The sequence below is a fragment of the Bombus affinis genome, chromosome 13 (assembly GCF_024516045.1).
Source record: "Bombus affinis isolate iyBomAffi1 chromosome 13, iyBomAffi1.2, whole genome shotgun sequence".
NCBI lineage: Eukaryota > Metazoa > Arthropoda > Insecta > Hymenoptera > Apidae > Bombus > Bombus affinis.
This window is the reverse complement of record NC_066356.1, coordinates 7,389,541-7,412,002: the sequence shown is the minus strand read 5'-3', so window position 1 is coordinate 7,412,002 and position 22,462 is coordinate 7,389,541. Positions and strand designations below refer to the sequence as shown.

Here is a 22,462-nt window from a genome sequence, read left to right as displayed (position 1 = left end):
CGACGTTGAAGAGGGTCGAGGTTCTTTTTCATAGACCTCCAGATCTCGCCACTCCCGCGATCATGGAACAGCTGTTGCGACCATCGTTGCCGAAATTTCGCTTCGATCGTGCGTGACTTACACCGCTCACCCTCTTATTCTAATTAATCGCCTGCCCTTCGTTCCTGCTGCCAAAGTAAATTCCTCCGAAGAAACTTGCTCCTTGTAACCAACGACTAGAAATATACCGTAGACCCAATTTCGTGGTTCAACTATACGCGAATTTGCTATAGTTCCAACTGGATGGGACCAAACAATCGGCTGAAGGTTGTTCTTATGAGCTTCTTTCTGGAAAGCTAAATAAAGTTTCAACGTCTTTAATTTTTGCACAATGTATTTCTGTCCTTATTTAAACAAAGTGTTCATCGTATTACATGATTACTATGAATGTTTCTATAAGTTATATCGCAGAAGAATTATGCCTCATTAAATCGTAAATTTGTAGATTCCATGACAAACAGAATAGATTTTTATAGAACAAGATCAGATTTATAGATATATTCGAGAGATCATTTTTTATAACGAGCCTTCCAATTTTTAAACTCAATTTTCCAAGGAGATGAGCCCCCTAATAAAATCACGTCGTTCTTGATTTTCGTTTTACTTCGAATCATAGAATCATCCTGATTTCTCTTGCACCGCGAATTTAGACGTGTACCTAATCAGATTCGTATCGAACGAATAAATTTATAAGCCGTGAAAAGACCTGTCTGGTACCAAGAAATCGGCAGCGCGGAGCGAAGGGTTGGAGAAACGTCGTCGAAATTCACAGAGGGATTCGGTGGATTTCGTCGACCACCTCAGCGACGTTTTTTCCCAATTAAAAATTAAAAAATCCAGCCCTCTCTCAAGTAAAGGATCACGCAGGAGACACGAGATGGGAGGGCTTGGCCAGCGAGAGGGAGAAACAGTTCTACGGCGGATGACTGCACCGAGATTTTCTACCGATTAAACATTATTTTTCCTGCTGGTCTCCGCTCCTCTCGTCGTACGCGCCTGGACCCGGCCTTCTGTTTCTTTTTACATATGCTAATTCCACGCTCTCCACGTTTTTCCTGGCCCTTTTCAACCGTGCGCCGTGCTCTCGCTCCGATGAATCCTCGACTCGATGTCGACGTGTCCTGCCTGAGAGATTCCTCGCTCGCGCTATCGTTGCGCTTCGATTACCCGTGAACGAGGCCCAGCTTCGTCTCGTTTTCTCTCTTTCTCTTTCCTTTTGTAGCTTGTCTCGGTGTATATCTACGCTCGTTCCCTCTTCGCGGATCGTTTCTAACAAACGCTGGTGTATTACGTAGCGTTGTTGGTAATTAAAGGTAAACTTCTTCACAAGTTTGAACGTTGAAAGATAGAATTCCGTGAATTGATGCGAAATCATACATGTGGATTGGAGGATCTTTTTCGAGCTTCAAATTTGAATCAGGACTATCTTTAATATTTAGAGTGGTTCGAATATTTCAATAATTCTCAGATTGGTTTTAAATTTTGTTAACATGATTATGATACACAGTGAGATTTCAAAATGTTTTGCATAACGCATGCAATATGGACGCCAGAATTTTTTATGGTAAATATTCACAAATATCCATCTCCAATCACTTTTAATTCCTATTTTTCATTAATTTTCATTCAAACGTTTGGTTGACAAAACAGTTTAGCAATAGCTCATTTTCCAGACATTTTTCGTTCGAGAAAAAAGATCGCTTCGGCCTCGATAATCCCGACGGAATTACTTTCCACGGAGTCCCTCGGCTTTGGTATTTCGACCGCGGTAAAAAGAATCGCCGGCAGATTCTCCTCCGACGGCAAGAAAAAAGCATAATGGCCGCGTGTTTACGGGCTCGCGATAGTCTACGTCCATTTACACGACAGGGATTTGCACACCGCGAGAAGACACGAGAGAACGTTCGCGTACACCCTAAGTTTGCCCAGGGATCATGCAGTGTTAAAAACTCCCCTGTTTACCGGCGAAGCTCGTAGCCGAGGGTGGCTCGGATCGTTATTTCAGAGTGTTTGTCGTGTTTTAAGATTCTGACGTTTTGACTGGCCGAATCGCGGCGAAATGAGGCTCGTGTACGCTTCCATCGACTGGCCCTCTTTTTATTCCCAACGAAGACTTTTCAGTCTCGCCGATCGCTTCAGTCAGGGAAATGCCATTTTTCGTTGCATTTTACGTTGCCACGTTTTTAAGAAACAACGATCTAATCGACACGTCGACGAGTCGTAACATTAAAGAACAGTCGCGAAGACAATATGGTTCGACAAGTTTTTATATTTTTTCAGATTTCAAACTGGCTGACATTTGACTTCAGCCTTTTGTAATTTACCAAACTCAATTAACTTACAAAATTAATATTTACTTCCATTGAGTCAGAAACGCGAAGACTTATCCATTTCTGTTACTTCGTTAAGAATTAAAAATACTGTTATTTGCATCAAAAATAGCACGATTTTTTAAGAAATGGAATTTATTACTCGATCAGAAATAATTGGAGAAAAGAAGGAAGATAATTTTCATAGACAATATGGCCTGAGAAATTGAACGCTTGGAGAATATGTAGGCTGAATTGAGAAATTATGCAGAAGGCTGCAACAGGGCGCAGATTGATGCGTGGAAAGGCAGCGTTTAGCACGTAACGAATTGCGATTTCGGCGAGCGTAGACAGGTGGAGGGCAGCAGACCTCAAGGGGGAGGATCGTTCTTCCAGCGAGTTACACATAATGCCTCATAAACACCCTCAAAACGCCTGCCATCACCCTCGATTCGCGCCGCCACTGCCATCACGAATCTGACACCGCACCGGCAATAAACTTTGGCCTTGTTAGCCCTCCGCTTCCACCCTCGGAAATCTCTGTATTCTATTTCGAATAATTTTTTTCCTCACCCCGACTGTGTTTTTTTTCTATTTTATTCCAGGGATTAAAAAGCATCGATGAATTTTTGTCATCGCTTTTTACTCGAATCGAAAGTTAAATCATTTGAAAGAGTATCGTATAGTGGATTTTTATTACTTTACTATTAGAGGAGCTTCAACTAGAAAACTTTGTCCTTTTTAATTTAGTTTCTATTTTTAATTCTTTCGCTTAACGTTTTTAACGTTGTTTCTTGTTTTACCGGAATTGAAGTGTATGAACGAAGTCTATAGTGGCAGAGTTTGTTAATTAATCTTTCTCCACGTCTTCTCTATGCACTACTTTGTTCATATAATTTATGTTGTAATTATCTCGACAACTACGTCGAATTTTTATCTCTAATTGGAGAAATATAATGATCGAGAATGTACACGTGATTTTTGTATAGCTTTCAGATATTTTTAATAGCATTTGAGCGAGCAGAATTGTTGCGTGCGCAATTTTATTTGCATCATTGCTATTCATAAAGATATCTTTTTTGTAAAAAGAACTATGTGAATTAGTTCTGTCATGCTAAATAAATTGAATAATATCGATGTGCATCTAATCTACATATCCAGTAACAATTTGTCATTTATGATAAAGTTATACCTAAAAGAGTGAAATTTTCACAACATCAAAATTGGTTAAATTTTTCTTGATAAATTATCCTAGTCCTGAGATTCGAACCAACTTGTACGATCTTGTCATTTTGAAATATCACGATCCAATCGTATTTAAAAAAATGTGTTGCGAATGCAGGCTCGTCACTTGATCACAAATATTTTACGAAGCAAATTGAAGTATTTCAAAGGGTTAGAAACAAGAATGTTCGCATCACGAAACGGAACACGTGGAGAAGCAGAACGTTTCCTGGGTGACGTTAAACGTCCGGAGTTGAATATTTCGCTGGACGACGGCGGTAAGCCGGTTAAATGTCGTGGTTCACCGTAAAAACCCGGTCGTTTGCCGTCCAAGCCACGCCGCCATAAAATAAAACTGCGCAACCGCGTGCGTGTATGCACGCCGACCCCATTATAAGCCGTATAACTCGGCGCTCGTAGCACGAAAACTCGCATAAGTGCCAGCTTTTATTTCATCGTTTAGCCTCTGACCCTCCGTCGATGTATCCCAGCTGATCGTCAAATCGACGTTAAAAAATCTTGGCTGAAAGTTGAAAATCGATGATCATTTCCTTCGTGCGTTTAATTTGTAAAATACTTTTACGAGTGAATGTTAGTGAATATTAGTGAATATCGGTACATTGTTGATAGTTAACAGTGATTCTGTTTTATGGATACGCGTTCATTATCGATAATTTTATGTGTGTCAAACGTTAAATTTGAACTTGGATTCACAAATGTTCTTTAGAATTGGATTTAATCCGATAATTAAATGAAATAATAGTTTTGGCGTGGAATCGGGTAACAACTGCGTAACATTCGTTTAAACTCTGTAATATTGGCCAGCAACTTGCTGCAACTTCGAAATGGCTTTCCTACGAAAGAAGAAAATATGACTATCATGTTTTTCATCTGCGGTCTTCGTATGGTAATTACAAAAATACAGGCAACTCGTTACTCTTGTTACAATATTTGAATTTTTATACTTCAGTCTCAGTTTTGTTTTAATAAGCAGAAAAATTGTTAACGTTTTAAGAAAATGTTTAATATAGAATTGGAACGAGAAGTCGTGTTATACTCTTAGCAGTTCTTTCGTGTTTTGCACAAACTATAGATACACTTTAACATTATAAAAATACAATTGCACCGATAATGACCAGAAGAATGTAGCAAGGTTAAGGATTAAAGATTAAGAACTTTTAATATGTAATTAAATTATATAATTTAAGCGATATTGATCAAAGTAAATAGATATTTCATTTAGTTTAGCGACATGATTATATAGATTTATCATCTAAACATCGTCTAAATAAAAATCAATATTAATATTAACAAAATCACCTGTATATTACCAATAACTGTAAAAAAGGAAAATCCAAAACCCCGCTGGAAACACTTTGACTCTTTTGGTAGTTCTAATGTAAAATTTCCATAAAAGCTATTATACTTTGCTCATTTTATCCAACAATTTAATTATCCAACGCATCTCGTCTTATTAAGAAGCAGCAAAAATGTAGTCTTCTTTGAACCCGTATTTCTCAATTTCAAAATGTACATCTTTTCTATCTCACAAAAGATACCTTTTACAAGCATAATCTGTTAATGCATCAGCGGATTCGAAACGTCGACGACAAAATTTGAGGCAGAAAAATCGAGCTGCCGCTGATTGAAGCGACAGGCTGCATCTCGACGAAGGTTTGACAGGGGCATCACGGCCGTGGATCGAGCGATCGAACCGGTCGACAGGCCGGGTATCGGTGGAAAAGGTGGAGAGGACGAAATCGCGCGTAACAAACGGCCGTGTACATTTGTCGGGGGGGTGGGCTCGCGTTTAGCCCTCCCCCCTCGACATTAACATATTCCGGCCGATTCAGGGCAAACATCGACGCAGCGGCGCCACTCGTTCACCCCTTACTTCCGGCACATTTGTGTTTTGTTTCCAGCGAACGCACCCCGCGAACGCGCGTCGCCGTTTTCGCCAACAGTTGGCCGCGTTTCTCGCGAAAAACGCGTTGGCAAGGCGCGTGCTAGGGGTGGTTTTGTCGTTAGGGATGTTTGTTGCGCTTCGACGAAAGTCGTGTAAGAATATTCCCAGGTTTTTTTTTCTGAGCGTTTCTCCTCGTCGAAGAATTTGGTTTGCTTGTTTGCCAATTTTTGGTGATTGTTTTTTTTATTTGAAGGTAGATATGTTTTTTAGTGAGAATGCGTTTCGCAGAGGTATATTATCATATACTTTAAATTTGTGAGTTTGTAGTTCTATATACTCATTTAATTGCGAATCATTTTGTATAAACTTCAAGTGAAGTATTATACATTCATTTTGTACAACATTCTTATATCTTTATCCTTCTATTTAAATTCTTGTACTCTTGTATCTACTTGTACTTGTAGTTCCTTGTACTAATTTCCTATTTACTATAAACGAGGTTTCTTGTATTTATAATGATGAAATAGTGTGAAAGCGCGCGAAGAATCGAAAAGAAACAGACAAATCTTGTTTTCAATAATTCGCTTTAAATTCCGGGAATTCTCAGCTTCAGAAAATTTATTGGATTTGTCCTTTGTCCTTTTTACGTTTCTTATCTTGAATAATAGTACTACATGAATTTTTTATTATCTTTAGAATCGAAAGAAGTTGCCAGGAAACTGAGGAGTGATCTCGTTTTACCGCCTGGCGATAATTCCGTCAACATCCTGTTTTAAGTCTCTGCTTTTGTTCCAGGGAAGAGCTTCACCTTGACGATTATGCTACAAACATCGCCACCTCAAATAGCCACTCTGTCGAAGGCGATCAAGGTCACCGTCGATGGACCAAGAGAACCCAGGTCAAAGACAAGTAAGTGTTACAGGGTTTTACCAGCAGTAGGTAACTCAGCTTTTAAACTTGAACAGACACAATAAACGTTTAATCACCTGCTTATATTTTTGAAAATTTGGACCGGGTTATTACGAAGTACAAATTTAAAAAAGCTAACTCTTTCAACAAAATTTAATTACATTTTCGAATACTTTTATTCTCTTAAATAGATAAATATGAATTTACTTGGATGGAAATCTGCACTTAATTAGATGCAAGTAATGTGATAATGCAAGTGACAATTAATTCACCAACTAACAAACTATCCTTCTTTTTTCTATTACTGCGCATACCTAATAGTTGTATTTCTTTTTAACGCCATTCATTTTTGGACGCAAAATTTCTAAAAAGAAGAAGAAAAGAAAAATAGAAATCTTCTTCAAAAATTACTGATATTCACTGAAACTCCACCAAACCTTAATCCGTTGCCTTACAATTTCTTTAGCTAATACTTCCCAACTTCAACTAGTATAGTACGGCTCAAATCACTGGATAAACAAATACTGATAACCAATTATACAATAGTCGTAATAAATTGTAGTAAACTCATAGAAAGCTCAAGTAACAATTATCGAATAGCTTACATCGTAAAAATATCAAATTTGAAAGAGATATTGAGAACAGTAAGAATGTACGAAGAGAATACAAAGAATGAAAGTCACTGGTCAACTAAAAATGTTAACAAATTGTAGAAATGACTAATAAAGAGCTCAGCTAACAAGTGGACAATTTACATCGCAGGATGTTCAAACGCTGTTGTGAAGTCTGTAAAAAGATATGAGAAACGAAAGTCAGTGATTTGTCTCGCCCCATATCACTTCAGATTAGAAAAAGAACACACGTTATAATATACCACACGAATTCACGTTGCGTTTCAGGACACCAGGCCTTTCATCCCTTCCACTTCGGGCCCAGGCCGTTCCCTTTCGGCCACCCTCAGGATCCTCTGGGATTCAAATTGTCCGGTAAGTGTCTGCCGATAGAACACTCCGTCCAGATCTGCTACCTGCCGGCATGGCACATAGTACAGCATCCACCTCGTAGCTCGTCTCCAGCTCCAACCGGATAACTAAGTTTACAACCCTGCATCATCCCCTTTGCCGATGTCGCGAAGGCAAGCTTGCTCCACTCAGTCTTGGCTTGCTTGGTGGCTACGAAGGGTGTCAAAATTGAGCGTCGGCAGGCGCCGACTCAAAATTGAGTTTTGCCACGGGGCGTCTAAGTGGAGAAGACTCTGATTAAGCCCCGGCCTTTCGTTTGTCGACGCCACTCTTCGCCGAAACTTTGCGCCCCGTTTGACGAGCGACTTCTCGTGCTACTGAAATTTCCGATCGTCTTCGAGGGAAACAGCCGCTAGGCCCATACTTTGACTTTACATGGCAGTTGGAGAGGAACGGAAGGAACATTCGGTGGTTTCATCGTCACGACGATTCTCTAGGTTTAGATACGTTTTGGTAAATCGTGGTGAAATTCGCCAGTGGCTATCAGCAAACGACTAAAATTAATATTGGAACTATCAAACTTGATTTTCTAAGTTTGGTTCTGTTTGGTAGACAAAGGCGAAGAATTTGCGACCAGCTTGCCAACGAATAAGTAAGATTAACTCGACTTTTTATATCTAGTAACTTCTCGATAGTCGAAAGAATTTGTAACCGGTCCGCCGATGAATTACTAAAATCCATATATTTCCAGACCTCTGTCATCTTGGGCCTCGAAAAAATCGAATATGGTTAATCCCGGGTACCGCAGGTCTTCGTTATTTTCAACACTAGAAGGTTCCATCTCTGAAGCATCCATTTTTGTCAATTTATCGTCGCACGAGCAACTGCATCACAGGCTTCTATCCCGATCTTTAAAAGATCGAATACGAGTAATGTCTCGATACCACAAGTCTCTATTACCTCAAACACAGAAAGTTTCATCTCTGAAGCATCCATTTTTGTCGATTTATTACCGCACGAGAAAGCCAGAGCGAGCGGCCGGTTGCAGCGGCGATTTCCGGTGGCGGCGCATTCGACGAGCTAGTTTGGCGGCGCGGATTCCAATTCAAATTCGTTCGAAGCTCGAAATTTTGATGGGACTAGCCTCGAGCAGCGAGGGTCGGCTACTGATACTGGTGCACCGACAGTGTATTGTTTCGGCATGATAAGCGGCTTAACGGAGCTTCTCTCCCCTGCCTGCCCCCGGGGGTAGTGCGGAGTAGCAGTCCTGCCGTCGATTTCTCGTCTCTGCGCTCCTATCCATCCCCTTCTCTCTCTCTTCCTCTCCCTCTCTTTCTCTCTATCCACCCTTTCCAACCCTCCCTTTTGTCCTACCACCCCCGTGGTCTACTCAATCAAGGACCGCGCCCCCGTCGACTTTCTCCTCTTCTTCTTTCCTTCAGATTTCCCATAGTAATTTCAGCTAACGAGGACGGACGCAACAATTTCCAGGTCGGCTGCATAAAATTGTTCCACGGTAATCGCTGAGCGGAAGTGTCGCACAGTCTCGTGTCGTAACGCGGCTATACAGCACGGCTAAATCGAATTACCGAGCTGCGCGATGGAAGTTCGCCGCGTTGGATATTTTGCGGAGAACGCCGGCTGTGGCAGCAAAATAGAAGAGGATAGGGTACGACGTGGAGGAACAACGACTTCGTCAGTTCTATTTTTGCCATTGTCGAACTTGCTTGTCCTAGGTAGGATTAACTTTGTTGGAATTACTCTTGATAAGGTTGGTCGTGCTCGTATTTAAGGTTTTGCGATAGGATCACTGTTCTCTGATCTATCTTCGTACCTGTTTCAATATTCTTTTTATAAAAACACATTTCAGCATCGAAACGTACATGACGCACGCAGGGAACAGTTTCAACGACTATTTTACCACGTGTGCTGGTTTTAGCTTTGTCCTACATTAAAGATATTCTCATCCGAAAATAGAGTATAGCTACGAGTCTTTGCATTTCTTTTGAAGTGGAGCTTCGTAATCCACCATGTAGAAGTTCCACTTTTACTCAAAAGTTGTCCGCAGTAGTAGTCTTCTACAGGAATTGTTATCATCTAAAAATACGATTACACGCGAGTGTTTTTATTCTTTTGCGACAAAACTCGACAACCAACTGTGCGTGAAAAAGATTGTACTTTCGTCAAAAATCTCATCACACTCGATATTCAGCTTGCAAAGTCTCGATCTTCCGCTTCTAGAAAAATATTTCTTCGATTTCTAACCAACAGCGTCTTCACCCTTGTACTTCAAGCACAACCCTTACGTACCACGAGGAAGAATGTTCGTTCGCCAGTTCCTTAACCACCCTTCCACGACAAATTCAATTCTCCTTCGAAGGAAACGCGCTGTCGCGTAACTGGGTCGCAGTCGCGACCGACATCACCCTCATATCGATCGGTTTATTCCAAGCTCGTGTCCACCACTTTTTCAACCCTTTCGCTGGTAGTTCGACGGTCAGCGCATAGGTTGCGCCTCTGTCCAGTTCGCCGCTGGGGTCAGTCGGACAAGCGTTTCAACTTTCGCCCATCCTTTGCAACAGCAAAGGGGCTATAGCCTATCGTTGTTCGGATAAAGACGCGTTTCAAGAGCTGGTTTATTAGATATCCGCGTCCGGGGGTTGATAAGGAGAGGAAAGGGGAAAGAGAAGCAGCGAGAGACGGCTGGCTACACCGAGCCAGGGGTTGTTAAGGTGCCCATTGAGGTGTAACTAGGGGGATGTTATTAAATTTCGTTCGGGCCTAGCTCGAGGGGAGGCTCGAATTTTATGCTATCCCTGAGGACCATCGAAGTCCGGTACAGAGTCTGTCTTTATTCCATCCTTGAATTTTCTTTTCTTTTGTCCTGTTTCTTTGAAGGTGTTCAAGAAGCGACGTATACAATAGTAATTGTTCGTCGGTATCTGGATACTTGTAGCAACTGTGTTTGAATTTAACTCTCGCTTATAAGTATCAGAACGCTTATGAAGAGTGAGGTTAACCTTAGAAGTTACTAGAAAATTATTAAAAGCTTTGGGATTGCCATCTCGCTTTTTAATCGTTAAAAACTTTGAAGACTATTATCTAAATTAGCTTTAAATTGCTAGAAAATGATTAAAAGCTCGCGAAGTAATTATTACTTGCTTGAGATTATAGAATGTCAGGCAAATGAAGAATCCATGTATTCGATGTTGCGATCAAACCTCTTTTCTATCTTCATGCGTGACAAGATCGAATTCTTTCTTTCACTTATATCCACTACATTCCTTGATTACTGCTTTTGGTTGACCGATCCTGTCACTCATACTATTAATTTTTCTGTTGTATTTGTTATTACTTGAACCGAGATTCCAGTTTGATTTTTAAGAAAACTTCTCTGTGTTCTGTATCTAATTTGTTCAATATTTATTCAATGCGATTAGAGGATCGTGAAGACCAACGTACGATTGTTAAACTATTCACGTGACTCTTATACTACTAGATTTTGCAGTATTAATCGTAATAAATAACTTTTTTAAATTTCCGAGCTATTATCTTATATAAATGCATTAATTCTTATTAATTCGGATGAATCATCATATCTCACATGTAACCAGATGTCTGTATATTTATAAACGAAAGATATATGTAACTGACTGTGTTTTTCAATTCTTCATTCGTCTTTGGATTGATTCTTCTTTCCTGCAATTATTAGCAGAAAGTCAAAAAGTCTTCGTTCAAGGATTTATCGATTCGTCATTTGAAGTTTCATTATTGAAACTAATCTTCACGCAAGAAGAACGTTCCAAATTTTAGCGAATTCTTAAAAAATAATCATCTTATTTCTAGCTATTGATTATCTTTCATATTTTTCTTCGGAACTCTTTATCTTGAAAGATCATCCCTTCTCGATCAGATTGTTGCACAGTTGGACGATTGAATTTCAGAACGGGCAGCGACAGGGTGGAGGAAACACGAGGAAAATTAATGTATTCGGTGAGTGGCAACACGCGAGAAGATCCTCGTTGAGATTGTCCGAAGAACGAAAACAGGCCGATCACGTGGCTCCCGGGAGGGCGTCTTTGTCAATCTAGCTAAGGGGATGAAAAATCGCGAGAGCAGCCAGGGATTCGAGTTAACAAGAACAGCTCGCGCAGCTCGATTCCCAACTCACCCCGAGTTCCGTTGTTCCACCTCTTTCCACCCTCCAGTGTCAATTAACCGCCTACCAGGGGTTGGGGGTTGCGCCGGAAAAATCGCAACCCCTGTTTCAATAAGGTGGCCTTTACCTCATTTGGGGGAGATTGTTAGGAGCGTTCAGTTTAAAACTGTCGCGCGCCTTCGTTTCACGGATCGTTTTACAGTAGATCTTCGCGAGCTTTCTTTAAAGAGGACCGCTCGTTTTCTTCTCTTTCCTTCATTTCCTCTCCCTCCATGTATTGCTTCTTTTGGAAATTCGATATGGCCTAATCGATTGTGGAAAACAGAAGGTGGATCGCGTTTTAGATCTACGATCTGATTGTTCAGTTCATTTTACAGGATTTTGCAGTACGAACTACTAGAAATGACTCCGTAAATCATGACACAAGGAGTTTAACAGAGATATACGTAAACGAATGTTATAATATACAAGGAGCTTTATTCATTTTGGGTTCATTAATATTTTAGTTACTTGTGCGATTTGATACGAAGAATTGTGTCAGGAGAAATTTAGTCGCTCTAGAATTGCAGTTAATAATATTTTTCCATCGTGATTATTTTCGAGGCCATCGACAGTTTTTTCAAATGAAAACATCGGCAAGCTCTTTCATTCGTTGTATTGTACTCGTGTTTGAAAATGATTATTTCGAATGATCTTTTTAACTTTAATCTTATAAAATTCACTGTGTGAACGATAAGGAAACTGCTGTGCGTCTTTCTTTGACTTATACACATGTGTGTGTATATATGTGTGTGGACAACTTAAATTTTGTCAATTTTACAACGAAACAAATTCCAAGAAATTTCACACACCTTTTCTACGTTGAATCTATAGAATATTATATTCTATCTATAGAATATTCCATAGAATATCTTAATTAGTTTATTTAGTTCAGTTCCGAGTTTCCGAAGAAACCAGCCCCTAATCGAAAGGCAGGGTGTCGATTTTCAGACGGAACCCGAGTCCTTCTTAAAGGATCCTTTCACGTCCACGGAGAAGCGAGTAACCCTTGACGAGTGCGGTGCAGGATCCTTAAAGGTTCCCTTTTTAAGGGTTGCCTCTGTCCACCCCAGCGTCAAATCACGGCGGATCCTTTAAATTCGCGTCACATTTCACCCTCCTGCGTGTCTTGCAAGAGCCTCCTGGGGCGTCTCGTCTTTTAATCAGCCCTGGTGACCAGGAACTTTCGGTCGTGGCGACGGTAACTAATGATACCCTCTGTCCTTCTTCGTTCCCTAACTTCTATCGTTTCCTCTATCTCTTTTATCTTATAATGACACGAGAACCCGTAAACACAAAAAGACGGTAAATGAATTTAATGAATTTACATACGACCTTGTCAATTTCTAATTTACTTCTGCATAATTTCATTTCTTACGAGTTCTTAATTCATTCGAAATTAGTCGACATACATGTTACTCGACGTCTCTTTTAATTTTCAAATTGCAACTAAAGAAAGCCATTTGGTTACGTCAGCGTCACCCAACATTTTTTCGAGTTGTAACTCTTTTGTTATATTTAAATGACTTGCAACCTCTCCTTCTTATGCAGACAAATAATTTGTATATTATAATATTTCATAATGTAATTCTAATTTAATATTAAGCGACTAAAATGTAAAACTTAGCCAGCCTCGACTTCTTCAGAAACACCTTGCGTCTCCCTCCTCCTAAAATATCGAGCCTCCCCTAAGAGATTGTCACTCGTGACCCGAAAAAGTATTTGGATGGAATCGGCATCTCGAAACTCGTCAATTTCTATTTCCTTGTACATAACCGTATCTAGTCAAAGAACGAGCGAAGAATACGACGGATAGACGTGACTCGAAAGGGTAGCGAGGAAACCTGTACAATGAACGTTACGAAAAGTTGGCCGTTTTTATCCGTAACTTCAAAGAGGATGCAAGCGTAAATAAGAGAAGGAAACAGGCACCGAGGATGAGAGGGGATGAAAGGTTGGTGTACGAAGGGTGAGAGCGAGAGAGACAACAATTTTCTCGTCCTTTCTCGAAATATCTCCTCGCAGAGCTTAGATCGGTGCCAGGGACCTTTCCAGGGTGGCATTTTAGGGGTTGCTGCGACGCGATAATGAGAACGGGCGCAAAGGGTGGGTGTGCAAAGACATCCGACCGTCGGTAGCGAGAGGCTAGGACGTGGGAAACGGGGGTTGGGGGTGGTGGGTCGGCGGCAGGTTAGAGGGACGGCGGGGGTAGTTAGAGAAGAAGCTGAAAAGAGAGAGAGAGAGAGAGGGGGGAGGTTGAGCGAGCAAGCTACACAAGGGTTAACGCCTTAGCAGTAAGAAGGGCGTTTTAACTCCTGTTTTGCATAGATTTGAATAGATAAGGAGGACAGGAAAATACGCGAATTAATTTATTATGTATCTCTGGCTGGTTGCCGCCCGGAGGGGTTTTAAGCAAGCAACCCGAACGGAACCGGCTTTACTCTTTACTTTCGAGCCTGCCCGTCACCCTTTAGCCCAACGTCTTTAAACGCCGCCCCCTAAGTTTCCCGACGGCTCTCACTCTCCTTTCCTCCGCTCTCTTTCTCTTTCTTCTAGCTATGACAAACGTAATTCGCTTCTGGATCTCACGGCTTAGAGTTTCAGGGAAGATGGAAAGAATCTGGGGGCGGGCGACGTACTTTTTCTCTTGTTCGTTTTCTGTTTTCTTAATCGCTGTGTAATTAAGGAAAGAAAGAGATTTAACGTTTTCTATTGTATTTTCAGTTATAGCGTTTGTTCTATGTGGGTAGATTTTAATCGTATGTTCAGTAGGTGGGAACATATGAAATGTCCAATTCTTAAGAATTCATATTTTACTGAGTTCTGGAAAGAACACATGTAGATGTTTATGTAAATGTTAAGGGATTAAAATTAACATTATTATATTTCGAAATGATATATTAGATATGTTTCTATTTATTTTGTGAAAGGGAAACATTTCGGAAATTGGTATAACAAGGTTATTTCCAATGAGTGTCTTACGTATCATCGATACATACTACTGGATACTTCATACGCGATAGACTGCAACAAAGCTGTGTAAGCCGTTTTTATTATTTAGTAATTTATTACGCACAGCTATTTTCTATATTATTATTTCCAATATCCGACTTTCAATATCTGATTTTCGATATCATTGCTTCGTACTACTAATTCGCGGTAGAAATTACTTTTTACCAAGATTATCATAATTCTACCATTTTCAATTTTAACGAAATTGACTCGATCAGTATATTTCATTCACGATTCACTTTAATGAGACTGTCTGTGTTACCTTATTATACAATAATTTATTCCGACTAATTATCTCTAATCGTTACTTTCAACGATTGTCTACCATATCATTGACTCATACTACTAGCTGCCAATATAAACTACTTTTTGCAAAGATTATCGCAATATTTTCAATTACATCTTTTATTAAAATCATTAGACGATATTATAGCTCTAAAAATTAGTCAACCACAAGCTTCTCTGGCCAAGTTTCAAACACGACAAGTATCGAGAAATAACACGAACGCGTAACCCGACGTGTGGGGTGGTTAAAACAGCGGAGCACATTTTGAACATGCTGCTCGATAATACATCATCCCTTAAAGCTTCTGTACCCCGGTGGAAGGTACACATAAAGGCAACTAACCCTAGGGCCGTAACGTTTAAGCTTAACATTTCTCACCCCTTAAAGGGTAGCGGCTCCTTGAACCCTTTCAGCTCTCTGGCGTGGTTGTGTCTCTTTCCCTCCGACTCTTTCAGAGGCTCTCGCCTGGCTTCTCCCCTCATTAGTCTTCATTTGTTTTCGGAATTATCGCCCGCCACCCTCCAACCTGGCACGCGAACTCTCTCCCCCTTCGAAAAGGGTGCCAGCCGTTTTGGGGGTTTATTAAATTGAAAGTATGTTACGAGCTGGTTGAAACAGATACGCGCCGCTGTCAAATACCGAAACTCTCCAGTTCCGTTCTATCAGCGATTAGGAGAACCGAAATTCCCTTAATTCTAAGGGATGAGAGGATTTTGCGAGTTTTCAAATACGAAATCTTCCAAAGTGTCACAAATAAAAATTTGGGAACTTTCGAGTATAAAATTTTGCACTCTCAAATATAAAAAAAAAATAAAATTTTGCGGAGTCTCGAACATAGAAGATTAGGAAAATATAAAGAATATAAAGATTTGGAAAATTTCAAGTATAAAAGTTTACAAACTCCCAAGTATATGATTTTGGAACCATTTCGCATACAGAAATACATTCCTCGGTATGAAAGTTTCTATTAATACGTTCGAAGGTTTAAGGATATCTTCGTTTAAAATAAATATGAATTCCTGTGCGAAGACTCGAGGGTGGATTTTCAGAGAATAGGCAAGCAAAGTCGTCACTTACGGCGCATCAGGTACAGGAAACCCTTGGCCTCCTTAAGCTCGCTCACAGCGTAGCTTTCGCGCGCCTCTTATCGTTTTCTTAATCCCCTCATAAAGTAGCTGCATCCTACAACCTTCCATCCCCTCTCTCTGTCTCTCTGTCTCTCTTTTCCTCTGTGAGTTTCCAGCTGGGTTGCTCGTAGTTCCACGACGATGTGGTAGAACGCGAGATAGTGGTGTCCTCTCTGGCAAGCTCGGCTTAAAGAGAGCTTAAAAATCACCCCTTCAACCCCTACCGAGCTTTTTCCATCCCTTCTACCAAGCATACAACTGTTGGAGGGGATTCAATGGCAGCCAATAGCGATGGTCGCGAGCTATGTACGCCACGCCCACGTTCCAGTGACCAGACAATCCTCCCCACTCTTTAACAGACTTCCCCTACTTGTCACCCCCGTTGTGATCCCTACCCCTGAAGCCGGTGGCTTCGGAGCTTTCACGGAATTTTTAAACTGCCCCGCACAGATGACGGTATAATCTGCTATTGATCAAGGTGTTTCGAAAAACCGATACCATACCGATGACTACGGGCTTCACTTTTACTCCTTTCCACCCCCAAACGTCCGCCACCACTGCTCGCGAGCTACAACTCGTTCCGCCGCGGTTTCCTAACTTCTTTACTCGATCGTTTCTGTTAACGCTTCCACTTTTCCTCGTTTTTATCGTGTTAGTTCCAAGATCGAATATTTATCTATTTTTATATCCCCCGGGGGATGAGTTTTTCGATGATACGATGTAATGGATTTAATTAGGATTAATTTCTTCTTTTTTTAAATCTTGGTTTTCGTCTGTTTAAGAAGAAGGAAATGGACGTTTGGGGGAAGGGTAATTGCGTTGGAACAGGTTAAGCTTTGTGATGTCCTGAATTTAATTGTATAGCTGCATATGTGAACGATTCCCATGGTCGCCCGGTATCGGCTAGAATTGAAATAAAAAAGAAAGGTGATCGATCGTTTCTCTATTCTCTGTTGGATAAATTTAACTGTCCATCCACGTCAAACGTTCGCTACGTCAAAGAGAAGCGTTTCTGTACCTCTATCTGTCATCCGGCGATCGTTTATCCGCCTGACATTATATAACATTTCCACATCTCCTCCAGAGTGCGTTTCTTTTTCAGTCTCGTTGCTATTTATTGCGGTCGTTCCTCACGTTCTATATTCATCCTGGGCCAAGATTGATTCCTTTTAAACGTGGCGTTCGATTTTTTATTGGATGCGAAATTGACTCTTTGAAAATACAAAAACCTTTAATTGATATCGTTTGAAAATAAAAAGTATAACATGGTAATTATGTTGCGTAATAAATTCGTTCACTCCCTGATCTATATTTTTAGCCGCGGCCTACGAACATGTGATAATATGAACATATGATAATACGAACATATGTAATGTGCACAATTGTATCATTTAATAACTGTAATGAGAGAAAGACGAACGTTATGAATGTTTAGTAAAAGAATTGTTTTTTAGTATACATATCGTTGGATCTTCTTCGTGGTACACAGTGCACGTTTACAATGTTCCAAATTATAACAACGGAATATTTACTGTACTATAAATATCGGAACATCAATTGTTCTAATATTTGCAGAAATTTTGTTCGCGAATAATCGTCGAATAATTTAAAGAATACCAAAATACGTATATTGAATTCTATTCGTAAAAGGACAAAATCTTTGCGAGCTAAAATGAGCGCAGTTTATAACTCGTTTAATCTACTTGCAGAGGATAATAGAACAAAATAATATATAGATACGTTTTCTCAGGATCGTCTAAAGAAATATGAATGAATTTATTACACAGCCAGATACGTCTGGAAAATTACAAAATTGAAGAATAATTTACAAAAAAAGGAAAACAGCTTTTTCTCGTTTTGAGAAGAAGTTTGGCCTTTATCGATCGAAGAAACGGTGGCCAAGGCGCTGGCCAAAAAGCCAAGCGACTGACAGACATTATTTTAGATCTCTTGGATTGCACAGGCTTGCAACACCTGGGTCTGGAGCAAGGAGCCAGCCAAGGGTGGGGTGGATTACCTCGGGGCTCTCTTCCGCCGCACTGTCTTCCGCCGCCTCCCGGTCACCATTCGCATACACATCCTCCGGCAGCTGGTGCGTCGGCCTTCAATCCCTTCCACCACAGCATCGAGCAAAGATCTCCTAGACTTCCTGGACCTAACTCTGGTAAGCCGTTTTTAACTTTATCGTCTTATAAATAAACTGCGGATCTTTGTGTGTTTGTGGATTGTTGCAAGCTGCAGCGATGCACATAATATGAGAAAATATAAAGCGCGTCTTTATACATTTATGGAATATTTAACGCGACAACGCGTAATGTACAAAAATATACTGCGCGAAATAATTAGAAGATAGTTTCATCTGTGTGATCCTGATTTTTAAACGAACTATCTTTGCCTGCGTGTCTTTTCAATTTAGATAGAAATTAGCAACGCGATTTAAACGATCAATTCTAGTATTCTAGCATTCTAAAGGGTATTTTTAAAGACTTTTCAGGATTTCAATGATTTTGGTAAACTATATGGATGATGAGATCATTCATTATATATTTTGTATGATTATTCGTAATAGTTTATATTAATATCGATTATATCAATTATTTGACTTTTTTTGGACAGCTCGTATAAATCCTTGTATAAGATGATAAATTTATAAATTTGCATAAACATCCGTAGTTTACTTAAAAGGCCACGACATGCTGCAAAAAAAAAAAAAAAAAAAATAATTACGCTCAAATGATAGAAAGAATTAGATTTAATCAAATTATTCCTTCCAATGATCTTGTCTGTACGATCTGTAAAAAGGATATCAGACCTTGGTAATAGTGTCAGATGATTTATAAATGTTTGGCAAAGAGATGAAAACTGATTGGTCAATGGGTTTCTTAAAGAACCGTCCAGGAATGATTTGGGTCCAATCAGCGTGTCCGTCAGGGAGGTGACCCCGACCACGTCACCTGGTAATCCTGGACCTGGATTACTCACGACGGCTACTGTTGCGGCACCGACGCCTCCGGCGGAACCTACCACCACCACTACTACGCCTAGCCCCTCTGGACATCATTCACATTTTCAAGGTATCGATTCACTTCTACCAAATCTTTAAATTAACATTATAAAACTAACGAAAATTATTTTTTTAACCCTCAGTTTGCATGGTGCGGTTAGATCGCTAATAAACAGGGAATAAATAAAAAGTCATATAGTTCTAGATTTTGAACTTTCACGATGATTAGGCGATCACGGTGATGGCACATTGGTGGATTTTCGGGCTTCGATCGTATTTTCGAATGTTTCAGTTCACTTAGCAGACTAGAAGAAGTTGAGTTTGGTGAACATTCCAAATTACTTCTTCAAGGTACAACTAGAAAGGTCTGCCTTAAAACGCAACGTATTATTAAAGATACGATCGAAACTCGAACAACCAAAAATATGTCAATTATATAGTAATATAATAAAGAGTTCGGATTTAACAACAAGCCTTCCATCATAAAAGTATGAAAAGAGCAACATGCCGAAGGCGATTTGATCTGTTTTACACAAGTGCCTATTAAAATATATTTACAAAACTCAAAACTTCGATCTCTAATTTAGATTTTATTCCTGAACTTCAATCTCTAATTTATGTCAGTAAATTAAGAAAAAATGAAGAATTCATAGAACTGATATAATCACTTTAATGATAGGTCTTCATCTTCTGGGGGCCACAGGGTCTATCTTCGGATCGATATTCGCCCCGTTGCTGCCACAATCCTCTTGGCTCTACAATCCACTCTACCACACGCAGCAGTACGTCTTAGAGCCGGAATGGCACGCTCTAGCGTTAAGAATGGCCCAGCAACGGCTCCAGAGACCTGACCAGGCGCGAGTGGAAGAAATGAGGAAACTTCGTGGCAGCAGTAGCAGTCCAGAATCCGCGTTGAAGGAAGGAAACCGTCGAGACGACGATCAAGATGTTCTTCGTAGATCAGGTCTGGACAGTCCTGACGGAAGCATAGAAGTGGACGATAGGAACGAGAATGATGCAAACAGAGATCGCGTGAGGAGCGACGAGTCTCTTCCGGAACAGGATTCTCCAAGGATCTCTCCCATTAGAAGCGATCTGGAAGACACTACTGACGTCACATTTCAAGATGCTTCTGTTCACCTAAGACCTAGTATAGAAAATTCGAACGATCAAGAGATCACGAACGATGAGATTCCTCGCAGAGATTTGAAGATTCGTCTGGAAGGCACTGTAGATCTCAGTACAAAGAAAGGACAGGATAAAGAGAACGTAGGACAAGATCTCACCACCAGGAAGAAAGAAGACGACACCGACGTGGAGAGGGAAGGCGTGCGAAGCAGAAGAGAGAGAAGCCCTAAGCCTAGACAAGTCTGGAGACCGTATTAAACGAGGATATTCTTCATTCGATAGATAAATATCGAAATTTTACGTGATGGTCTTGTTGTAAATTTCAACCAGATCTGCCTCGATTAATTTAGGGTCTGTTTTAATATTAGACAGTTGTACGGCCAGGTGATTATAAGAGAGATTTGTATCGATGTAGATGAGCCTGAACAAGGTTCGTGGAAAGCTCAGAGCCTGGTCCTGGAACCAGGAATTATCATGGACTCGAGGACTAACCAGGGTTTACGTTCGTATAGTATGTAAATATATAAGCGGCGTCCAATTATTATTTAGGTTACTATTTCACGTACGTGTGAAACGCTACCCGTTGTCATTTCGAGTGAGATTAATCGATTTTTTCGAACGATCTTTATCACACCAGTCCTGATTTTCGTTTCAATGGACACAAGGTTGATAGAATCTCGCGAAACTTCAACTCCGACGAGTTAGGTTATTATCAAGGTCTGTGTGTGATAGGTATCGTTCGATTCTTTCTCGTCGCGGTAACTGGGAATCCGTGACATTGTAAATATCACTGACTAAAAAGTCCAGGCCAGAGTCACGTGCCTCTAGGCTACCCCATCTCCTTTTTGTTTCTTCGCCTCTTTTTATGAGAGACATTAATCGACCGTCAGAAAGTGTACGTAACGAAGATCAAGTATGAGTCGATGTGACTGGCCTCGACGATGAGTTTCTTTCACTGTTTAAGTACATCATCAAATAAAGTAATATCATCCGTTCCATGAATGACCATCTTCTTACGCAGCATTCTCTTCGACACCAGCCTGGCCTGGTCTTCAAATAGTAAGTACTGCTTTTATCTGTTAAGCTCTGATATTTTACGTAATAACTCGTTGATTTTACAAGATACATTTTTTAAATTTGAGATTGTGATTTTTATTATTATAGGACCGTTTTGCTAGAAAGGAACAACGTTCCATAACAGTTCGTATTTATTAACTTCTTAAATATTTTCTTGTCTCGGCGAAGGTTTGGAACATAGGAAATCTGTTTACTTTTTAGAGATTACTTTTAAAACGTCTTTGACAATTACCATTCGTAGGACACAGTGTTCTATAAAAATTAGTTTCTGTTAACATTTCTTACGCAGTATTACGAAGGAAACTTTCAGAGCTTTAAAACATCTCGAATTCCTCTGAAACTTAAACAGAGGAGGAAAGGATAATTGGTTCCTAGTAAGTTTTAACAAATGTCTTTACTTTCACGAGGTTTTGGGATAGAGAAAATTCGTTAGTTCCATCACAGAGGAAATTTTAAAAATTCGAACTCTTCGAAAACTCGAGGAAAGGAAAACGAACCGGGTCGCTTGGAAACTCTATCGATTTATTGGAAGATTCTTGATTAGGACAGGAAAATTTCGCAAACACCCGTCACGTTTCGCGGATCGATATCCTTTCCAGTGGAAGGGTGAGAATTGGCCGATTCGCGGGGGCAAAATCGGCGAAGTCGCGGACGCGCGCCAACTAACCCAACCTAATCCGGACGGACGAGATATGCAGCAGATTCAATAATTCGCCACGATTGCAATCGAGCGGGATGCACCGCACGCAAAAACGGCCAGGCCCGATATCCGCTCGGTGAAAAGGTCCGCGTGATTGATGGGACACACAAAGCGACCCCTTCCTCTCTCTCACCCTCTCTCTCTTCCTCTCTCTCTTTCTCTGTTTCTGTCTCTCTCTCTGCACATAGCCTCAACATTCACCAACACGCCCTTCGCTTCCAACCCTCGTCTCTCTCTCTGTGTATGTGTCACGTGGTTGAAATCGAGATAAAAAGACCGCAAAACAATTTTCTACATTATTTTCGGATGCGCCGCCCGATCAAATGAGCAATAATGCCCGGCACACCGCATTGCCATGAATCTTTCAAACGATGTATTCAACCGTGAGCGGCGTTGGTGCAGCGACGCGTTTCCAAACGATGAAAACGTCGCTCGTCCACGTTGCTAATTACGATACAGGTAAATATCCGCAACGAGCCTGATAAAAATAGCACGGAGATTCGAAATGGAACGGTGAAAAGTCATTAGAGTTACTTAGTTTTCAATAGTCAATTGGCCATCGAATTAGGACCATCCAGCTT

At 40.5% G+C, this 22,462-nt stretch overlaps 1 protein-coding gene and 2 long non-coding RNA genes across 5 annotated transcripts in view; 1 reads left to right on the top strand and 2 right to left on the bottom strand.

Annotated features, from left to right (window-relative positions):
• LOC126922909 (uncharacterized) overlaps positions 1-21,102 on the top strand; it is a 34,915-nt gene extending 13,813 nt beyond the window's left edge. For all 3 annotated transcript variants that reach the window (XM_050735851.1, XM_050735853.1, XM_050735852.1), the window contains 5 exons: positions 6,274-6,387; positions 7,287-7,373; positions 17,936-18,136; positions 18,861-19,046; positions 19,656-21,102. In XM_050735851.1, coding sequence (XP_050591808.1) covers positions 6,274-6,387; positions 7,287-7,373; positions 17,936-18,136; positions 18,861-19,046; positions 19,656-20,362 — 1,295 coding nt within the window. In that variant the 3' untranslated portion in view covers positions 20,363-21,102. The remainder of the gene's footprint in view (positions 1-6,273; positions 6,388-7,286; positions 7,374-17,935; positions 18,137-18,860; positions 19,047-19,655) is intronic.
• Positions 1-22,462, bottom strand: part of LOC126922972 (uncharacterized) — a 299,653-nt gene that overhangs the window by 80,817 nt on the left and 196,374 nt on the right. The window lies entirely within an intron of this gene.
• On the bottom strand, positions 6,450-7,372 carry LOC126922974 (uncharacterized). Its single transcript, XR_007713013.1, has 2 exons — positions 7,250-7,372; positions 6,450-7,173 (listed from the first exon to the last, which is right to left on the bottom strand). It is a non-coding gene; the product is annotated as an uncharacterized LOC126922974 (long non-coding RNA).